Source organism: Panthera tigris, chromosome E3, assembly GCF_018350195.1.
Source record: "Panthera tigris isolate Pti1 chromosome E3, P.tigris_Pti1_mat1.1, whole genome shotgun sequence".
Taxonomy (NCBI): Eukaryota; Metazoa; Chordata; class Mammalia; order Carnivora; family Felidae; genus Panthera; species Panthera tigris.
Window position 1 is genome coordinate 1,008,735 of NC_056675.1, and position 16,561 is coordinate 1,025,295.

The window sequence follows — 16,561 nt, forward strand, 5'->3', positions numbered from 1 at the left end:
TCCGCTGCGGGGGCCCAGACTCCATTCCTGAGTTGTAGTTTGTGTATTTTGATATCGTGTGACAGGGAAAGACAGACCGATGGGATCTGCCCTGTGCTTGCCACAGGGACCCTGCCCAGGTCACTTGCTCCTGGCCAGACACGCAAATCTCCTAGGAGAGAAGCATGATCGTCTGAATGACATAAAAACAACCTCAAAAAAACACAAAAGACTTTTCTTTTTTTTTTTTTTTTTTAATATTTTAACGTTTATTCATTTTTTTGATAGAGAGAGACAGAGTGTGAGTGGGGGAAGGGTAGAGAGAGAGGGAGACACAGAATCTGAAGCAGGCTCCAGACTCTGAGCTGTCAGCACAGAGCCCGACGCGGGGCTCGAACTCACGGACCGCGAGATCATGACCTGAGCCGAAGTCGGACGCTTAACCGACTGAGCCACCCAGGCGCCCCAAAAGACTTTTCATGAAACGTGCAAGCTGATTCCAAACCTCGTGCAAATAAGAAACTAGGTGAAAACATCCAAAAACAGTGTCCACATGACAACTGGAGGTACTTACTCTACTCAATATTAAAACACACCTATAAAACCTGAAGAAGGGAGCAGCGCGGTGACAAGCAAGTTAAATATATCACAGTACAACACATTTATGGACTGCTGTGCAGCCCGGCTGAGAGGAAAATACAGAAGAGAAAACGCTCGTAAGTGACGGTGGGAGGGAGAAGGCGGCCTTTATCTCTGGGATGAGGACTGACATCTGCCTGCACGCACGGAGAATGTCGTCATCAAAGTCAAACTGGGACAAAGCATGTGTAAAACGTGCACAAAAAGGCAACCAAAGCACCAGGAAAAGAGGAGAAAGATGTGGTGAGGACACTCACAGGACAAAGACGCTCCATAGGTGACTGAAAACCGTCTCAGTCCCACTGCTGACCAGGACAACACCAATAAAACGGGCTGCAGAAGGGCACACAGGGGAGGCAGACGCCAGCGCCGGCCTCGGGCCCGGACGTCTCTCCCCTGGCACTGGCCACACGCCGTCCCGCCGCCGCTCCGGCCCCTGGGAGCCCAGAGAAAAGGTCGCACACGTGCACAACGGCACTCTGGTGCCGGGCAGGCGCATCCACGTGGGAAACGAGGTTAACTGACCGTTAAGAGGGCGGCCGTGAGACATGCCACCGCCCCACCCGGGGAAATCCGAACACTGCGGAAGATCCACGAAGATCCACACTTGCGGACTTGGAAGCATCTCCGGACACGCCCCTGACGAGTTACCAGAAAGTACAACCAAAGTACGACCGTACAAGAAAAACAGGTAAGTTAGACTTTATCAGAAGTCAGAACTGCTCTTCAAAAGCCACACTGCTGGCAGATGAGAAGGGGCCCCACGGATCAGGAGAGAATGCGCTTCCAAACGGAAATCGGATAAAACACCTACGTCCTAAACAGGTAACAAACTCTCAACGCTCCACCGTAAGAAAACCCGCCACTAAGAGCGGGAAGAGAGCTGTGCGAGCACTTCACCCACGGGACCTTACGCACAGAAACAAGGCTTGCTAGATGCTCACGCCTGTCAGCGACCGGGGCAGAAACTACGAGAAATTATTTCAATGCGGGTGGTTTCCCCCACGTCAGTTACGCCTCAAGCAGCTGCTTGTGAAGACCACGCAGAGGAAGGCACAACCACGTTCCCGAGAGCGACCAAAACGAAAAATACCGACAACACCAAGTGCTGACAAACACACAGAGCACCAGCGCCCCCGCGTGCCGGCATGGAAGGCGGCCTGGCAGCTCCTCGCACACGTAAACACACGGGGTGCCTGGTGGCTCAGGTGGCTGAGCGACCGACTCTTGATTTTGGCACCAGTCAGGCCATCGGGGTGGTGAGATCGAGACCTGTGCGGGGCTCAGGGCTGAGCGTGGCGCCTGCTTAAGATTCTCTCTCCCGTTCTCTCTGCCCCTCCCCCCACTCACGCTCTAGTAAAAAAAAAATAAAAAAGTAAACATACACTTACACTGTGGTCCATCTGAGTCCTGAGAATTTACCCAAGAGAAATGAAAACAGAAAACCTCGCATACAGTCACAGCATACTCCCCACAGCCCCAAAGTGGAAACGAGCGAAAAGTCCAAAGACCAGGGAACGGAGAAACAAACACGTGGGACGTGCGGTGGGTGGGACATTACTGGGCAGTGAAAAGGAAAGCCCTCAGGAGGCAGCAGAGGTCACCGCGACAGGACGAGGGGGACTTCGGTCCCCTACACCTCACCGGGAGCCTCGGGGCTATCAGGGAATTTCTCTGGGTCCCTTTTCTCCAACTCCCCCAGCCCTGCACGGCCATCACTTTATAACTAACTGGCTGACAAGTCAGCATTCAGTAGTCACAAAGGAGAAAACAAAGACAACGCAACAGGGGAATTCAGGCTCCCGGGGAGCTGCCTGTAAAGACTGGCAACCCCTCAGCTGCTACTTTCACAACCAAAACTCCACTGCCAGACCCGTGTATTTCTTGAGGCAAAACACCATTAGGAAAAAGTACTTTGGTTCTGAGCAAATTCTCAAGGCCGCGAAGTTCACACCTCGCGTGATGGTTTTCGGAAGCGTTCGCCGGCTTGACACCCACGTAATTCCTATCCCGATTTCGAGATCACAAACGAAGAGACGAGGGTGGTCCCGTACGGAGCAGGTGTCTCCCTTCCAGACAGGCGACACTCCACTCCACGGCCGCTGAGGGTGTGGCAGTGCGGGGCCCATCTTCTCTCAGCCCCGCTGTCACCGGCCACGCTCCAGTCGGGCCCGTGAAAACACACGGAGCACTCGGGGTGGCACCGGGAACTGGGGAGCCACCCAGCTTATGCACGGCACGTCACATTCTGCAAGAAGAAAAGTGCTTGCTATTGCCACCGTGCCCTCTAGGCTCCAGGAACGCATTCACTCCCAGCGTGGGGTGGTCTGCCGGACAAATCCGGGGTCCTTCTCCTGACACAACACCCGCGTTGACAGCAGTGCAGAAATGGGTGCCCCACAGGAGCCGCATTATTCCTTAGACGGTGCTGGGCCTCGCCGTCCCCGCACACGCCTGAGCCGCCCGCTGGCCGGCAGCCCTCAGCCCAGTTACACTAAGGAGTCAGGCCAGGCACCCCGTGGGTCCCTGTCTTCCTTGGGTGCTCCGAAAGGGAAGCAGACACAGGAGGCCCAAGTGGGAGTCCCTCCTCTGTCCCAGCCAGCTGAGCGACCAGGCAAGCGGCCGCCTCTCCGGTCAACTCGTGTGTGAGACCAGGACGGGCCACACCCGGGCCGGGCACCCGGGGCCGCTGGGCCTGAGGACTCCGCTGTGATCAGGACGGTCTCGTGCAAACGCAGGGGTTCTCACCCAAGAGACAAGGGAGGAGGGCCCTGCTCACTGCCAGCCACGCCTCCGCCTCCAGGCAACCAAGGGCCTGGGCACCGCAGCGCCCCTGCCAGGTGCCCACCGAGGCGTGCAGGGGCCTGACTGGCCCGTGAGCGGGGCAGCCGCGTGATGTCTCCCTGTCGTGGGGCTCGCTGTCTGGGACAAAACCGAACGGTGGACTATCTCCTCGGCGGTGGAGGGGAGACCCTCGGGAGCAACCCCTGGGCTTCTGCCCCTTCCACTCCCAACTGATGACTGATGACGGGCCGGCAACCTCTCGGGACACGCCTGCTGTCTAAGATTTAACCCTTGCCACCCTCTCAAAGGAAGGGGCCCAGCAGCTTGAAGGTGGGCCTGTACGGCCCGACGCCCAGGCTCGCGGGAGGGTTTCAAGAAGCCGTGAAGCGGGCAGAGACTCCCTGGTGCAGAGGACGGGCCCATGGACCCCGACTTCCCGCGTCCCTCACGCAGCAGGACGGCAGGAGAGGGCGTGGTGTGGGCGGCAGGTCTCCAGTGAGGCCTGCGGCCGGCCGGCCGGCCAGAACCATATCCAGGGCGCTGAGGGAGGCACTAGCAGGGCTCGGCCCGTGCCGGGGGCGTCACAGACACCCTCTCCCGGCCTCGGGCGGCGAGGGCCTCGGCAGGTTAACGGGCTGGTGAGATGCGCAAAGAAGGGAGGTTCTGAGCGCCCGGGGCCGCACAAAGGGCTTCCTACGTTCCGGAGCGCACAAAAGAGGGCCAGAGATGAGTCCGCTGGGTGTGCCAAGGCTCCCCTCCCAGCAGGAAGCGCGGCTCTGAGGAAGCTGCCCCGGGGCCACGGAGGGCCAGCCCTGGGGAAACTTTGGCCCTCCTGGCACTGGCTCAGGGCGCTTGTGCTGTGGGAAGTGGCCACACGGGCTCCCACGGGCCTATCCAGACGGCCGGTCCCGGGAGGACGGCACACTGGTCCAAGTGGGGACAGAGGCTTCTCTGTTCCTCATGCGGATGGATTCTGGGGCTTGATCCTGCAGCCAGGGCAGGGCGGGGAGGGGGGGGGCGGGGGAGGACAACACAGTACTTTTCCACGAGCTCCCAGGGGAATGGGATGTGCTCTCCAGGCCTGGTCCACCCGCCCGCCTCAAAATTAGGTGCAGTGTTCCATGTGCTTTCCTTAAAAACGAGCCTGACGTGGCTTTTCCATAATTTCCCATGAAAAGCAGAGTGAAGAAATCCTCTCATTAGCGCAGCCCAAGGTGTGTCCGCCTGGATGAGCCCCTCCCTGGGAGACCGGCCCCGGCAATGTGCGAAGGGGTCTTTGGGACACAAGCCCACAAGCGCCGCCGCACCTCAGAGACCTCCCCCTAGAGTGCTCCCGCCCCGTAACCGCGCTGGGCTGGAGCTCCTCCCGGGAGAGGACCGCGGGCCGCCTGCAGGCGGAGGGGCGGCGACCCCTGGTGGCCGGGCCCGCGTTCCCACGCACCGCTTCCTGCTCCTCAGCCGGGCCAGCCTGCCACCAGGTCAACACCCCGGGGACCGAAAACCAAGCGCAAGTGCACGGGACTCCAGCAGCAACTCTGTCCACTACACCACAGACCCCGACAAAACTGTCGGCCTCGAAAGAGAAACCAGGAGCTTCTCTTCCGTCTTCCAAATCTACTTTACCCGACGTGTGCTTTCATAACAAAAAACAATCACACACTTTTTTAAAAATGACCTGAACTCAGCAGAAAGAAGGTCCCCCTGAGGTGAGGCAGAAATCCCAACCTGTGCACACGGCTACTGTCAACCCGCCCTGTTCTGCGGGGCCTGCCCCGGGCTAGCAGCCGGCAAGCAGGCCACTCCGAAAGGAAAGCTGCGAGTTTTAAACAAAACTTAAAATCACCAAGGTGATAGGATGGAGTTTAAAAAAAACGGAGGAGGGGCACCTGGGTGGCTCAGGTCATGATCTCGCGGTCTGTGAGTTCGAGCCCCGCGTCGGGCTCTGTCCCGACAGCTGGGAGCCTGGAGCCTGCTTCGGATTCTGTGTCTCCTTCTCTCTCTGCCCCTCCCCTACCTGTGCTCTATCTCTATCAAAAATAAATCGCCAGGGACGAGGCGGGGGCCTGGGAGCCAGCTGGCAAAAGCACAGAGATGCCTCGGTGGATGGAGGCCTCAAGTGACCCGGACCAGTGAGTCACCGAACTGGGTGCACACCCCCTGAGGGACACAGACTCGCCCAGGCGTCTACAGCACGGGTGGTCTCAGGGGCGCGCTCCCAGGGCCCTGACGCCACGTGTGCTCCATGTGTACTCGCGCCGAAACTGCTCAGAGGAAAGGCCAGAATGGCCTGCGGTCAGGAGTTGGCGTTGTCATGAGGGCCCTCCTCTCTTCCTCCCCCTGCACCACGGCCCTTTCCCCATCTTATGAGAGAAAAGCCAACTGTCACCCTGAAACCTGCCGGGGACGCTTCTGAGGGCAGAAGAGCCCACAGGGCTCTCGTAAGTGGAGGCACGGTCTGAATCACGGGTGCCACAAACAACAGCAACTGGCCAGAGACGCATCCCCGACCGAGTCAGACGGTTTCCAGTTCTTCCTCCACAAGGACTGAAGAAGGACCTAGTCAAGTTGTCATCTAATGGCCGATGTCTAACAACAGATTGGGACCAAACGTGCCCCCAAATCACAGGAACAGTCTCCGACTCTAAGGAATTAAGCGACACTGCCCAGACGACGCTTCCACCCACGTTCACCGGTGTGAACGAGCTTCTCGGTGCTTCCAGGCAGGCGTGGACCCACAGGAAATCCCGTCCCCTCCGAAGACAGCAGCGCCCGCCCACAGATGCACGCGTCACCACGGGATACGCGCCTAATCACGTTCTACTTCATGTGCAATCTGGGAGAATTTGTGACACCCTACACTGTTTCCATCAACCGCATCCTAGGAATTGTAAAGACAGCTCAATCAAGAAAAACGTTAACGCTCAGACCAGGAACCAAATTTAAGTGCACGTATTTTTATAACAGACTTCTGTCCCATTCAATACGAGCATTTGTATGTTGTGATCTGAACTCTCTTTTAAAGTTTATTTTTACTTATTTTTGAGAGAGAGGGTGAGCGAGCATGCGTGTGCAAGGTGGGGGGGGGGGGGGAGCTGTGGGCGCGGTGGAGCAGAGACAGAGGGACAGAGAAAATCCCAAGCAGGCTTTGCACTGTCAGCCGAGCCTGACGTGGAGCTTGAACTCCCAAACTGTGAGATCGTGACCGGAGCCAAAGTCAGACACTCAAGTGACTGAGCCCCCCAGACGCCCCAAGATCTGAATTCCTCAGGACAGACTCCCGGCCACGCTGCACGCGTCACTGCGTGCACGGCACGCCACCCATTCCCGAGAGCGCAGCCCGTGCTGTCCCGCCGCCTCCCGTCTCAGACACAAGTGCCCCCGACAGCACGGCACCCCAACGGCGGTCGGTGGACGCTGTGCCCGAGGAAAGGCGGTCGCGGCGGTCGAACCCGAAGTTCACCCACCCTCTTACTTGTCTTACAGCCGCTCCCAGAAGCCCCGCAGCGCGAAGGCTTGTAACCCATCCCGCCCTCGCTGCGCCCTCCCTCTGGACTGGGACCCCGCGTGCGCCCACCTCGGCGTGCGCTTCCCCGGTGCCCGGTGTGGCCGCGGGTGGCATCTCCTTCGCTGACGCCTTCTTCAGTTTTTTGTTCTTTTTCTCTGTCATTTCGGTAATTTTTCTCTTCCGTTTTGCCATCCTGCAGCAGAGAAGGTAAACTGCTAAGTGCGTGACGAGAGGTCCTGGGCCACATCACATTTGTGACCGAGGGGAAGAGCGCTCTCCCGCTATAAAAGTCCAAACAAAGGCAGGGGCGCCCGGGGGGGCTCAGTGGGTTGAGCATCTGGCTCAGGTCATGATCTGGCGGTTCGGGAGTTCAAGCCCCACTCAGGCTCTGGGCTGACAGTGCGGAGGCTGCTGGGGATTCTCTGTCTCCCTCTAACCCTGCCCCTCTCCTCTGCTCTCTCTCAAAATAAGCAGAATTTAAAAGAAAGAAAGAAAATATGGAAAATCTACACGAGTTAGGGGAAAGGTCAAATCCCCTAGGCAAACCGCCCGTGATCTGGGGATGTTGCAGGCGACCGTCGCCGCCGTGGCTAGGGCATTCGGTCACGGTGATGGGCCCGGGCCGGGCCCCTCGACTTGTGGAAGCAGCACCACCCGGGCCGCATATAAGGCACGACACGGTGTGAGAGGCGTCTGACAGGTGTGCTTTCTCCAGCACAGTGGTGTGCAGAGCTCCAGGAAAAGCCCGGGAACCCTAAAACCCACGTCCTTCGTGGGATCGTGCCCCAGGGAACAGAAGTGGTTGAAGGCCGACAGGTCACAGTGGAGAGCCCTCCCCTGAGGGGCACCGCCGGTGGCTGCTGGGACCTCCGAAGGGGCTCCTGCGAGGGGGTATGTGGGAGGGGAGACCTCGGAGTGCTTTTTAACGCCAGTTCTTTCAAACTGTATTTACAAGGTCTACTAATATCAGCTTTCGTTCTAACAAACTATGAAAATGTATTTCGTGTTTTCATGCTCAGCTAACTCCCAGTTAACATTCTCCATGTTCCAGATCTTACAGGCACATGTAAATTATACACGTACATATTGTATACTTATGTCTCCGTCTTTTTAAAAATTTACCTTCAGACCTGCGGTTCAAGGCTGTGTATACGGGAAAAGGGACAGAAACCCAATGTCGTTCTCTGAGCACCAGCTCTAGCAACAGAAGTTCAACACATACTTTGTGAGCGCCAACTCTGTGCCAGCCACTGTGCGGGGTGCCAAACACAGAGCGAACCGCATGGCACGCCAAGAGCCTTGACCTCGTGAAGCTTCCCTTGTGGTGGGCAAGAGAGATCTATCGTGCAGGTGAGAAAATACTTTTACGTGGGGATGAACGCTACCGAGAAGGCAGAACAGAAGCGAGCGCAGGTGACGCACGGGCAGGAGGCCTCTGGGAGAAAGCCGGTGAAGGGCAGGGCTGGGGAGGGGGAGGCGGGGGAGGGGAGTGGTGCGTGCGATGAAGAAGGTCCGGCAGGTGCAAAGGTGCAAAGGCCGGGCCTCCGGACCCCCTAAAGGGCCTGCGGGCAGGGAGGGCAGATGGAGGGCGATGGCCCCCTGAAGGCGAGCAAAGGCTGGATGTGTTCTGAGAACGTGGGCTTCCCAGGAACACGCTAGTGAGATGTAAATTTCCCCCAAAGCAAAACCGCTCTCACGGGGACAAAAGGGGAAAATTCCGTCAAGGGGGCAGCTGGTGGAATGAAACACGCACACCCCGCCACCAAGCAATCCACCCACGTACATCAGCACTTGCCAGTCACTCTGTCACCACCTGCAGAGTGCCGACCATGTGCTAGGAGCTGCTCCAGGCTAGACCTCGCAGTCCAAGAGACTTATTCACACACAGGTGACAAACTTATGGGGGACACAAACGCAGGACACGTGAGACATCACTAACTGTAACCTGCAACCAAAAGAGAGGGAAAGCATTACGGGAAAGGTGACCATAAAGGGTGATCACAGTGGAAAAGGCCTAGAAACAGAGTACGCGGAGAGCCCAGATTTGGGTTCTCAACACCATCCTCTATGAAAAAGGAAGCGGGGAGTGGAGCTCCTTAGACTCCTGGTCTGGGAACCTTTGCAGAGCAAGGAAAGTGCAAGGAGAACCTGGGATATCAAGCTGTGCTGAAACGCAGGAGATAGTCAAGGAACATAGGGCCACGTTCCGGAGGACACAGAGCCAGCATGGAGGGCTCCTTCTGCCCCAGTTGGGGCTATGATCAACGATAGCATATTGAAAGAGTATCACTGTTGTGGAATCAGAAAAATTCCAAGCTCCACAGTCTTTAATTAAGCCTTATCTAAAAAAAAGTATTCAAAGCCAGAGGCTACAAATTTCAATTAGCAGTATAATAAGAAATCGTGAAAGAACAAGAGACTGTTGACACAGGGGCTTTGAAAAGACAAAGGACTCCATCAGCCAATTACCTTGTTGGGGAAATAAGAAAAGTTTAGCAAATATTTACATACCAGTCACCACAAAAGTTAAGTTAAATCTTTATTCCTTCTGTAAGTTATCATTAAGAAGTGTAATCACTAAGTCTATTTGCTAAAAAGGGAGAAAGACTTTTCTGTATTATAAAAAGGTTTCTTTTAATAGTTCTGAGAGATGGTATGTCTCATGACTTTGAGACAACGGATGCTTGGTATAGAAGACATTTCCTTACATTTACGGTCAGTGATTTTCAACAAGGGCGCCTAAACCATTTAACGGAAAAGAACAGTCTTTTCAACAAAAGGTGCCGGGACACCTGAACTTCCACATGCAAAACAATGAACTGAGAGCCCTACCTCACACCAAACACAAAAATTAACTCAAAATGGATGACAAACTTAAGTGTAAGAGCTAAAACACAGGGGTACATCTTTATGACCCTGGATTAGGCAAGTTTCTTACACAGGACACCAAAACAAAAAACAAAAAAAAACCACACAGCGAAAGAAAAAAAATGAACGGTGGACCTCTCAAAATTAAAAATTTTTGTACCGCAAATAATTCCAACAGAGAAGTACAAAGACAACATCAAGAAATGGAAAAATACTTGCGGGTCACGTAACTGACAAGAGCCTTGTATCCACCACGTGTGAAGAATTCTTACAACCCAATAAAAAAGACAAAGTCGGTGAAAAAACGGACAAAGGATTTGAATTCGGATTACCCCCCAAACAACACACAAGTGGCCAATGAGGACAGGAAAAGATGCTCAGCACCATTCATTGTTAGGGAAATGTAAATCAAATGACCCCACTTCACATTCCTAGGTTGGCTCCGGTAACAAATGCCGGTGATGCCTGAAAACTTGGAACCCTTATGCACCGCTGGTGGGATATAAAATGGTGCAGCCACTCTGTACAACAGCCTGGCAGTTCCCCAAAAAGTTAAATATGTCGGGGCACCTGGCTGGCAGTCAGTAGAGCATGTGACTGTTGACCTCAGGGTTAGAAATTCAAGCCCGACGTTGGGTGTAGAGATTACTTTAAAAAAAAAAAGTTCAACACGTTACCACGGGTCCCAACAGCTCCACATGCAGATACCTACCAAAGAAAATGAACACGTCCACGTAAAAATTCCAACACTGACGTTCACAGCAGCATTCGTCATAGTATCCAAAAGGTGAAAAAACCTACACATCCAGCAACTGCTGAACAGGGAACAAGACGTGGGGGCGCCCTCGTGATGGACGGCACTGACCGGGCGACTCAGCACCGTCCTGCCGCGGGACAGGGGCCAGGCGCGGGTTACCGCACACGGTACAAGCTCGCCTACACGCGGTGTCCAGGACAAGTCCGCACAGAGCGGGAACACAGCTCCGTGGGTGCTCAGGGCTGGTGGAGGAAGGGGCAGGAGGGGCTCATAGGTCCGGGGTCTCTCCTGGGAGAAGGAAAATGTTCTGACACGAGGTTGCGGTGATGGTCACACAACGCTGTGAATTCATTAAAACATGGGAAGATTAAAAAAAAAAAAAAACACAAAACAAAAAACCTCACACCTCTCTCAATTATTTGTAATAAATTTAACAACACAATGCCCCTGTATTGGTTTTCCTTCCTTTTTTTCCCTTAGCGGTAACCCTATTTCACAGGGTTGTGAGGACGGCGTGCGCGTGTCTACGGCATCTGGCACACCCAGGGCCCACGAGTGTGCATCAGCTTCCTGGTGTGCAGCCAGAACAGCGGACGAGCCAGCAAAGGGAGAGCGCGGTGTTGAGGAAAGCAGCCCCGGGGGAAGGTGGGGCCTCAGGGGGGTCAAGACCCCTCCTTTAGGTTTCTTTTTCCTCCCAGGCCTTTCTGCAAAACAGCAGGCTCCCCAGGCTCTGCCAGCTTCGGTAGGTGGCCCTGTACTTGGTGGCTAGAGGGAGGCCACGTTGTGTGTGTGTTGGGGGGGGGGGGGGGGGAGGGAGTTAGGAAAGTCAATTCCGAAAACTGCCCTTTACTGAGAGCTGACCAGGCACCAGGTCCTGTTCTAAGTGCAGGACACGCACGAACTCGGTTCCGTCGTGTGGCCGTTGAGGGCAGCACGCGGGTGAGGAAACCGGGGCATCCCTGTCAGAGGGGCACACCAACCGATGGCTCCTACGGTCGGCACACCCGAGTCATGCACTGAGCTCGCGCTACGGGGAAGGGTGCAAGCGATCCCGGCACAAAGAGCTGAGGGAGGACACCGCCGGCCTCCAGGGATGGGGCCTGGCGGGGGAGGGGGGAAGGCTGATGGCATCCTTTCTGTCCCTCGGCCGCTACGGCTGGAGGTTTTTAGCTGCACGCACACATCACCCAGCTAATTTGATAGGTTAAAAACGCCATTTTTAAAAATTCTATTATTCAGCGTTAGCCACAGGATGGTGAAAAGGCTGTCCGGGATCATGGCTGCCGACAGGACAAGAAATTGGTGCAGTCTTTCTTTAAGGTAATTTTATAAAATTCATCAAGTGCTTTCCAGTTCCAGGAACCTCTCCTGATAAAATAATCACGGGCTGAGATTCATACACAAGGGGGACAACGGCACCGTATAAAGCCCGCTAACGCCTCTGACATCGAGGAGCGGAAAACACCGTGACCGTCCCACAACAGCGGACTGCGGACTGGGAAAGCGACCGATGCCCGTGTGCAAAGGGGCAGGCCTATGCAGGACGGCGCAGAACACCCGGCCACAGGAGTAAGAGCTCATGGCGCAACGCCAAGGGCAAAGATGGGGCACAAAGCTACGTGTGTACCCCGTGACCCTCGTTTTGTGAGGAAAATCGTACACACACACACACACACACACACACACACAAAGAGAAAAACTAGAAGGAAACACATCAGTATATTAACATTTTAGGAAGTGAGAATTACAAGCATGGCTTTCCCCCTTCTACTCTTGTCATTTCTACTACAAAAGCTTTAAGATAACCAGCTCCAGTTCAGTGGAGCAAATGCTTCCGCCAGCAGAAAGCTGACGGCCCAGGTCAGACACACACAGGGCGGCTAACCGTCTGGGTGGGGTGACACTCACAGGTCAGGACGCTTCAGCGCCAACCGGCTGAGGCTGCCGGGTCCCCAGGGCTGAAAAGAAACCCCACAGGATCTTAAAAAAAATAACTGACCCTACAGGAAAAAATTCTTTTAAAATCTGAAAATCCCACCCGCAGCCAATGGCCCCTCTCACCCAGCGCGTGTTACCTCTGATATGTCCTGGGGGCCACAGGGAAGGACACCTTCCAACTCACAGGGCCAAGCCCCCCTGAGGAGGGTCTGCGCCCTCACAATCCACAGCCCTCGAGGAAATCAGTCCGAGGAGTCCAGGAGCGGGATCCTAGCACCTGGGCCGGCCTGGGACCTCATTCCTGTCCTTTTGGATCCAAGCCTAGTCCGAGTTCCGACTTGCCCACTTAGACGAACGGCCTCCACGTTCTGCTCTCTTGGTACCTAACCCACCCCTCCCTGTCCCTCCAATGGCCAATCTCGAAGTGCTGTCACTACTCACTCAACCGAGCCCACCTCCCATCTTTCCAGCTCAACCCCCTCAGCACCCCGGGGCCCACTCACCCTTCAGCCTCACCAGGGGATCCACCACATTCCCCACCTCTGCCACCTGCCTGGCCGACCCTCTCCTCTCTCAGACCTCCACTGTCTCCTCCCTTCTGGCTGAGAACCTTAATTCCTGATCACAAAACAAGGGGAAGGGAACTGCAAGCTCCCTACATCTACCCACCTGCCCTCCTCTCCTGTTCTGATGGAAACGGGCCAAGTTCTGACCAAGGCCAAACCCTCCACTGGTGAGCTGGGTTCCAGCCCCACCTGCGCAGGGACATCACTCTGAGCAACGCCCCTCCTTCTCGGTTCCGGCTTCCCATCTACTCACTCAACTAAAACTTCCCACGAGGCAATAATAAAAACTCTCTCGATCCCACATGCTCTTCTCCCTATTTCTGCCTCCTTCTGCAGTAAAACCCTGTAGAGCCGCCTGCACGGCCTGGAACTCCTTCCCTCCCATCCTCTCTCCAACCCCTCCACCAGAACTGCTCTTCTCAAGATCACAACGACTCCATAGGGACAAAGACGCGCTGTGTGACCAAACTCCACCCAGGCTCCTCTCTCCCAAAGGGCCTCACACCTGGCCCACTAATGCAGTGTCTAACAGCTCAAGGCCCTATCCCTGAAATGACCCTGGCGCCCCTAAAGAGAGCCTGCCTGAGAAAACTCAAGGCTGCCAAAAGAATGCAGTCAACACGGGGAGACCCCACCCGACAGCCCTATGGAAGGGTAGCAGCCTACCTTTGATAAGCGCTAACCAGCAACCCCGGGGGGGTTTCACATGGACCAACCCCCCCTTCCTGGTTTTTGTAATGTTTCACTTCCTAAGGCGACTGAGTGCCTCCCCTTTCCCCTCCCCATTCCCTCAATCTCCCTTTAAAACACCCACTCGCCCCTGGACAGACATAAGGAGAATTCGGTTCACGCGATCTTGTCCCAGCGCAACAGTTACTACTGATCAAAATCCACCCTTGCCGCTTTGCTCGCCACAGACGTGTAATCTCACGGCGAGTCTCAGTACCCTCCTCATTCCACCCAACAGCAGCATTTGGCAGGTGATGCTTCCTTCTCTCGGCTTCTGAAAAAGACACCACACCCTCCTGCTTTTCTTCCTCCCTCTTCACCTCCTGAGCCTGGGCACTGAAGAGCTCCGTGCCTCCTGCCCACTTTCCTCTCTGCCTGCACTCCTTCCCTCAGTGATCTCATCTAGTTGCGCGGCTTTAAACACCTCCCATCTACCAGCCACCTGGAATTTCTCCCTGAATTGCACTCAGCTATCACCAACACCCACACACATCATCTCAGGCGCAAGGCGTCAAAAGCCACACTTCCGATCTTCCTGGGGCATCTGCCCTCTCCATGAACGGCCATCAGGAAAGCCTGACTTCTGCTCGGGCTGAAGACTGTGATGCCCCACATCTGCTGCATCTGACACAGCCATTAACCCTGTCAGCCTTGCCTCCAAAACACATCCCGAAGACAGTGACTACCTTTCACTCTCTGTGCCGTCACTACCCTCCCGTCTGCATGACTCACGGTCCCCGCCCTTGTCCCTCCAGCCCCTTTCCAACACAGCATGCACAATGACTCGTAGAACGTCCAGGTCAGGCTCTGCGGGACACCTTCCCATTTCGCTCGGAGAGGAGTCCGCGTCCTCGTCCAGGCCTTGCGGGCGCAGGTGGCTGCCCCGCGCGCCTCCTTCCCCGCTCTCCGGCTCGTACTCCTGCTGCAGCGGCTGCTGCTGCGCCCGGGATCCCTCGACCTGGGGCGTCTGCCGGCACCGACGCGACTCGCTCGCGGTGCCCTGCTCCGCCTTATTTTCCTGCAGGCTCCCACACCTTATTAATTCTGTGTCCTCAGAACGCAAGCGCCCCGGGTCGGCGTCGTTTCCGCCCTGAGCCCGGCGGCCGCCTGGGGCCCGGGACAGTGCGGACACGCGGGAGCCCACCGAACGCTTCAGTCAACGAGCGCTTTGTGGCGAACGGGATGCCCGGCTCGAGGGGCACGGCCTGGGGCAGCCGGCGGCTCCGACCCCGCGCGCACCCTGCGGGCCTCTGCGGGTGCCCTCCGACGCCATCCGGGCCCGCACACCCACGTGGGAGCCGCCCCGCGACCCCCGACCCTGCAGTCCTCGCCTACCTGCGCGTGGCCGCCGACGCGGGCTTCCGGCAGGCGCGCCGCCAAGGTAACACGGTCCCGCCTCCCGGAGCGGCGTCGCCCATTGGCCGAGGCCCGCCCCCATCTGCCCGCCGGCCAACGGCACGCGGGAGCCGCGAGTAGGCGGGTTCAGGCGCAGGCGCGGACTGGCATCGTCATCTCTAGGCGCCGCCGCTTGCTGGGAGCCGCAGGTTGCCTAGCAACCCCCCCCCCCCCCCCCGCTTGCCGGCTGCCAAGACTGGGGAGCCTCACCCGGTTTCCGGCCGCGGGGGCGAGGCGACCCCGGGCCGGGACCCCGACTTGTGTGTCTGGGCGCTTGGGAGTTGTATTAAACATACACATTTGTATGAACTGAAGACACTGTAACGTTAGAACCGTGCACCGGTTTCAGACGCCGCACAGGAGGAGCCCCGGCAATGTGGTCGTCGGCCTAGGGTTCGCGGCCGGCCCGCGGTGAAGGCGTGCGCCCCCTGCCCGGACGACCCCACCTGGGTGATAGGTGCCCGAGTGAGGGGACTGTGGCTGCCTCAGAGCATCTGGGGGTCCGGGAACCAGAGCGCCACGCCGGGCAGGCAGCGCGGGGCCGCAGAGGGAGCAGGTGCAGCTCTGCGGCCCCTCCCCTGCTGCCAGCACCTGGAAAGCGCGGCTCGAGTCACACGCCGCTCTCCCGCGTGCGCAGGTGCGGGCACGTGCAGCCTCGCCGACCTCGGGACGCGCGCAGGTGCTGCTCCGGTCACACGCCGCCTTTGAGCACGCAGGTGCGGGGACGTCCAGCCTTGCTGACTTTGGGAGAAACCGTCCTGCTCTCAAACTGACCCGACCGGCCTTCCGACAACATACAGAAAAGTTTTTATCCACGTACAAGCTTAAATAGTATATAATGTAATGTAAAAATATATAAATAAATGTGTAATGTATTTAGTTTTGCCCTTTTTTTCAGAGCTCTTATATTGTAGGAATAGGTCGTTCAGATCAGCCTCCCATTGAGAACAGCATAAATAGCTGGCCAAAATATAATCATTTAAAAATAACTGGTTTCTATGCCATCAGTGTGCTAATTGGATAGTGAAATACCCTAACAGGGGATACAAAGGAAACCCAGAGCACTAAACTTGATGTTCAGCAACACTTTCCACTCAGAGCTCAGTCCATTCTGGAAGAGGCGGAGAACCTGAACAGAGATTTTGATAGCTTGGTGGGCTAGGGCCGCTAAGGGAGAGGGTTCTTGTAATGTCCCATCTTTGAGCTGAGACCCTGAAAGGCTACACCAGGGGAGTGAATATGAACAGAATAGACCAGCCTTGCAGGGACTTCATAAAATCCATATTAGATTATCTCAGTTTCTGAAACTGCAAGTGATCCAGGGTTTATCGTTGCTGCCGCTAGCCTGCTCAAAGAAGAAAGGGTAAAACTGTTCTAGGAGAAAAGTCTAGTATCCTGTGC

The 16,561-nt window shown here is 56.2% G+C and overlaps 1 protein-coding gene across 1 annotated transcript in view; it reads right to left on the reverse strand.

Moving 5' to 3' along the window:
* The window catches only part of CE3H7orf50 (chromosome E3 C7orf50 homolog), a 109,254-nt gene extending 94,046 nt beyond the window's left edge, over positions 1–15,208 (reverse strand). Inside the window, exons 1-2 of the mRNA XM_042972251.1 lie at positions 15,101–15,208; positions 6,977–7,100 (exon numbers count right to left, since the gene is read on the reverse strand). Of these exons, the coding sequence (XP_042828185.1) occupies positions 6,977–7,100; positions 15,101–15,183 (207 nt within the window). The 5' untranslated portion in view covers positions 15,184–15,208. The remainder of the gene's footprint in view (positions 1–6,976; positions 7,101–15,100) is intronic.
* Between the last annotated feature and the right edge of the window lie 1,353 nt (positions 15,209–16,561).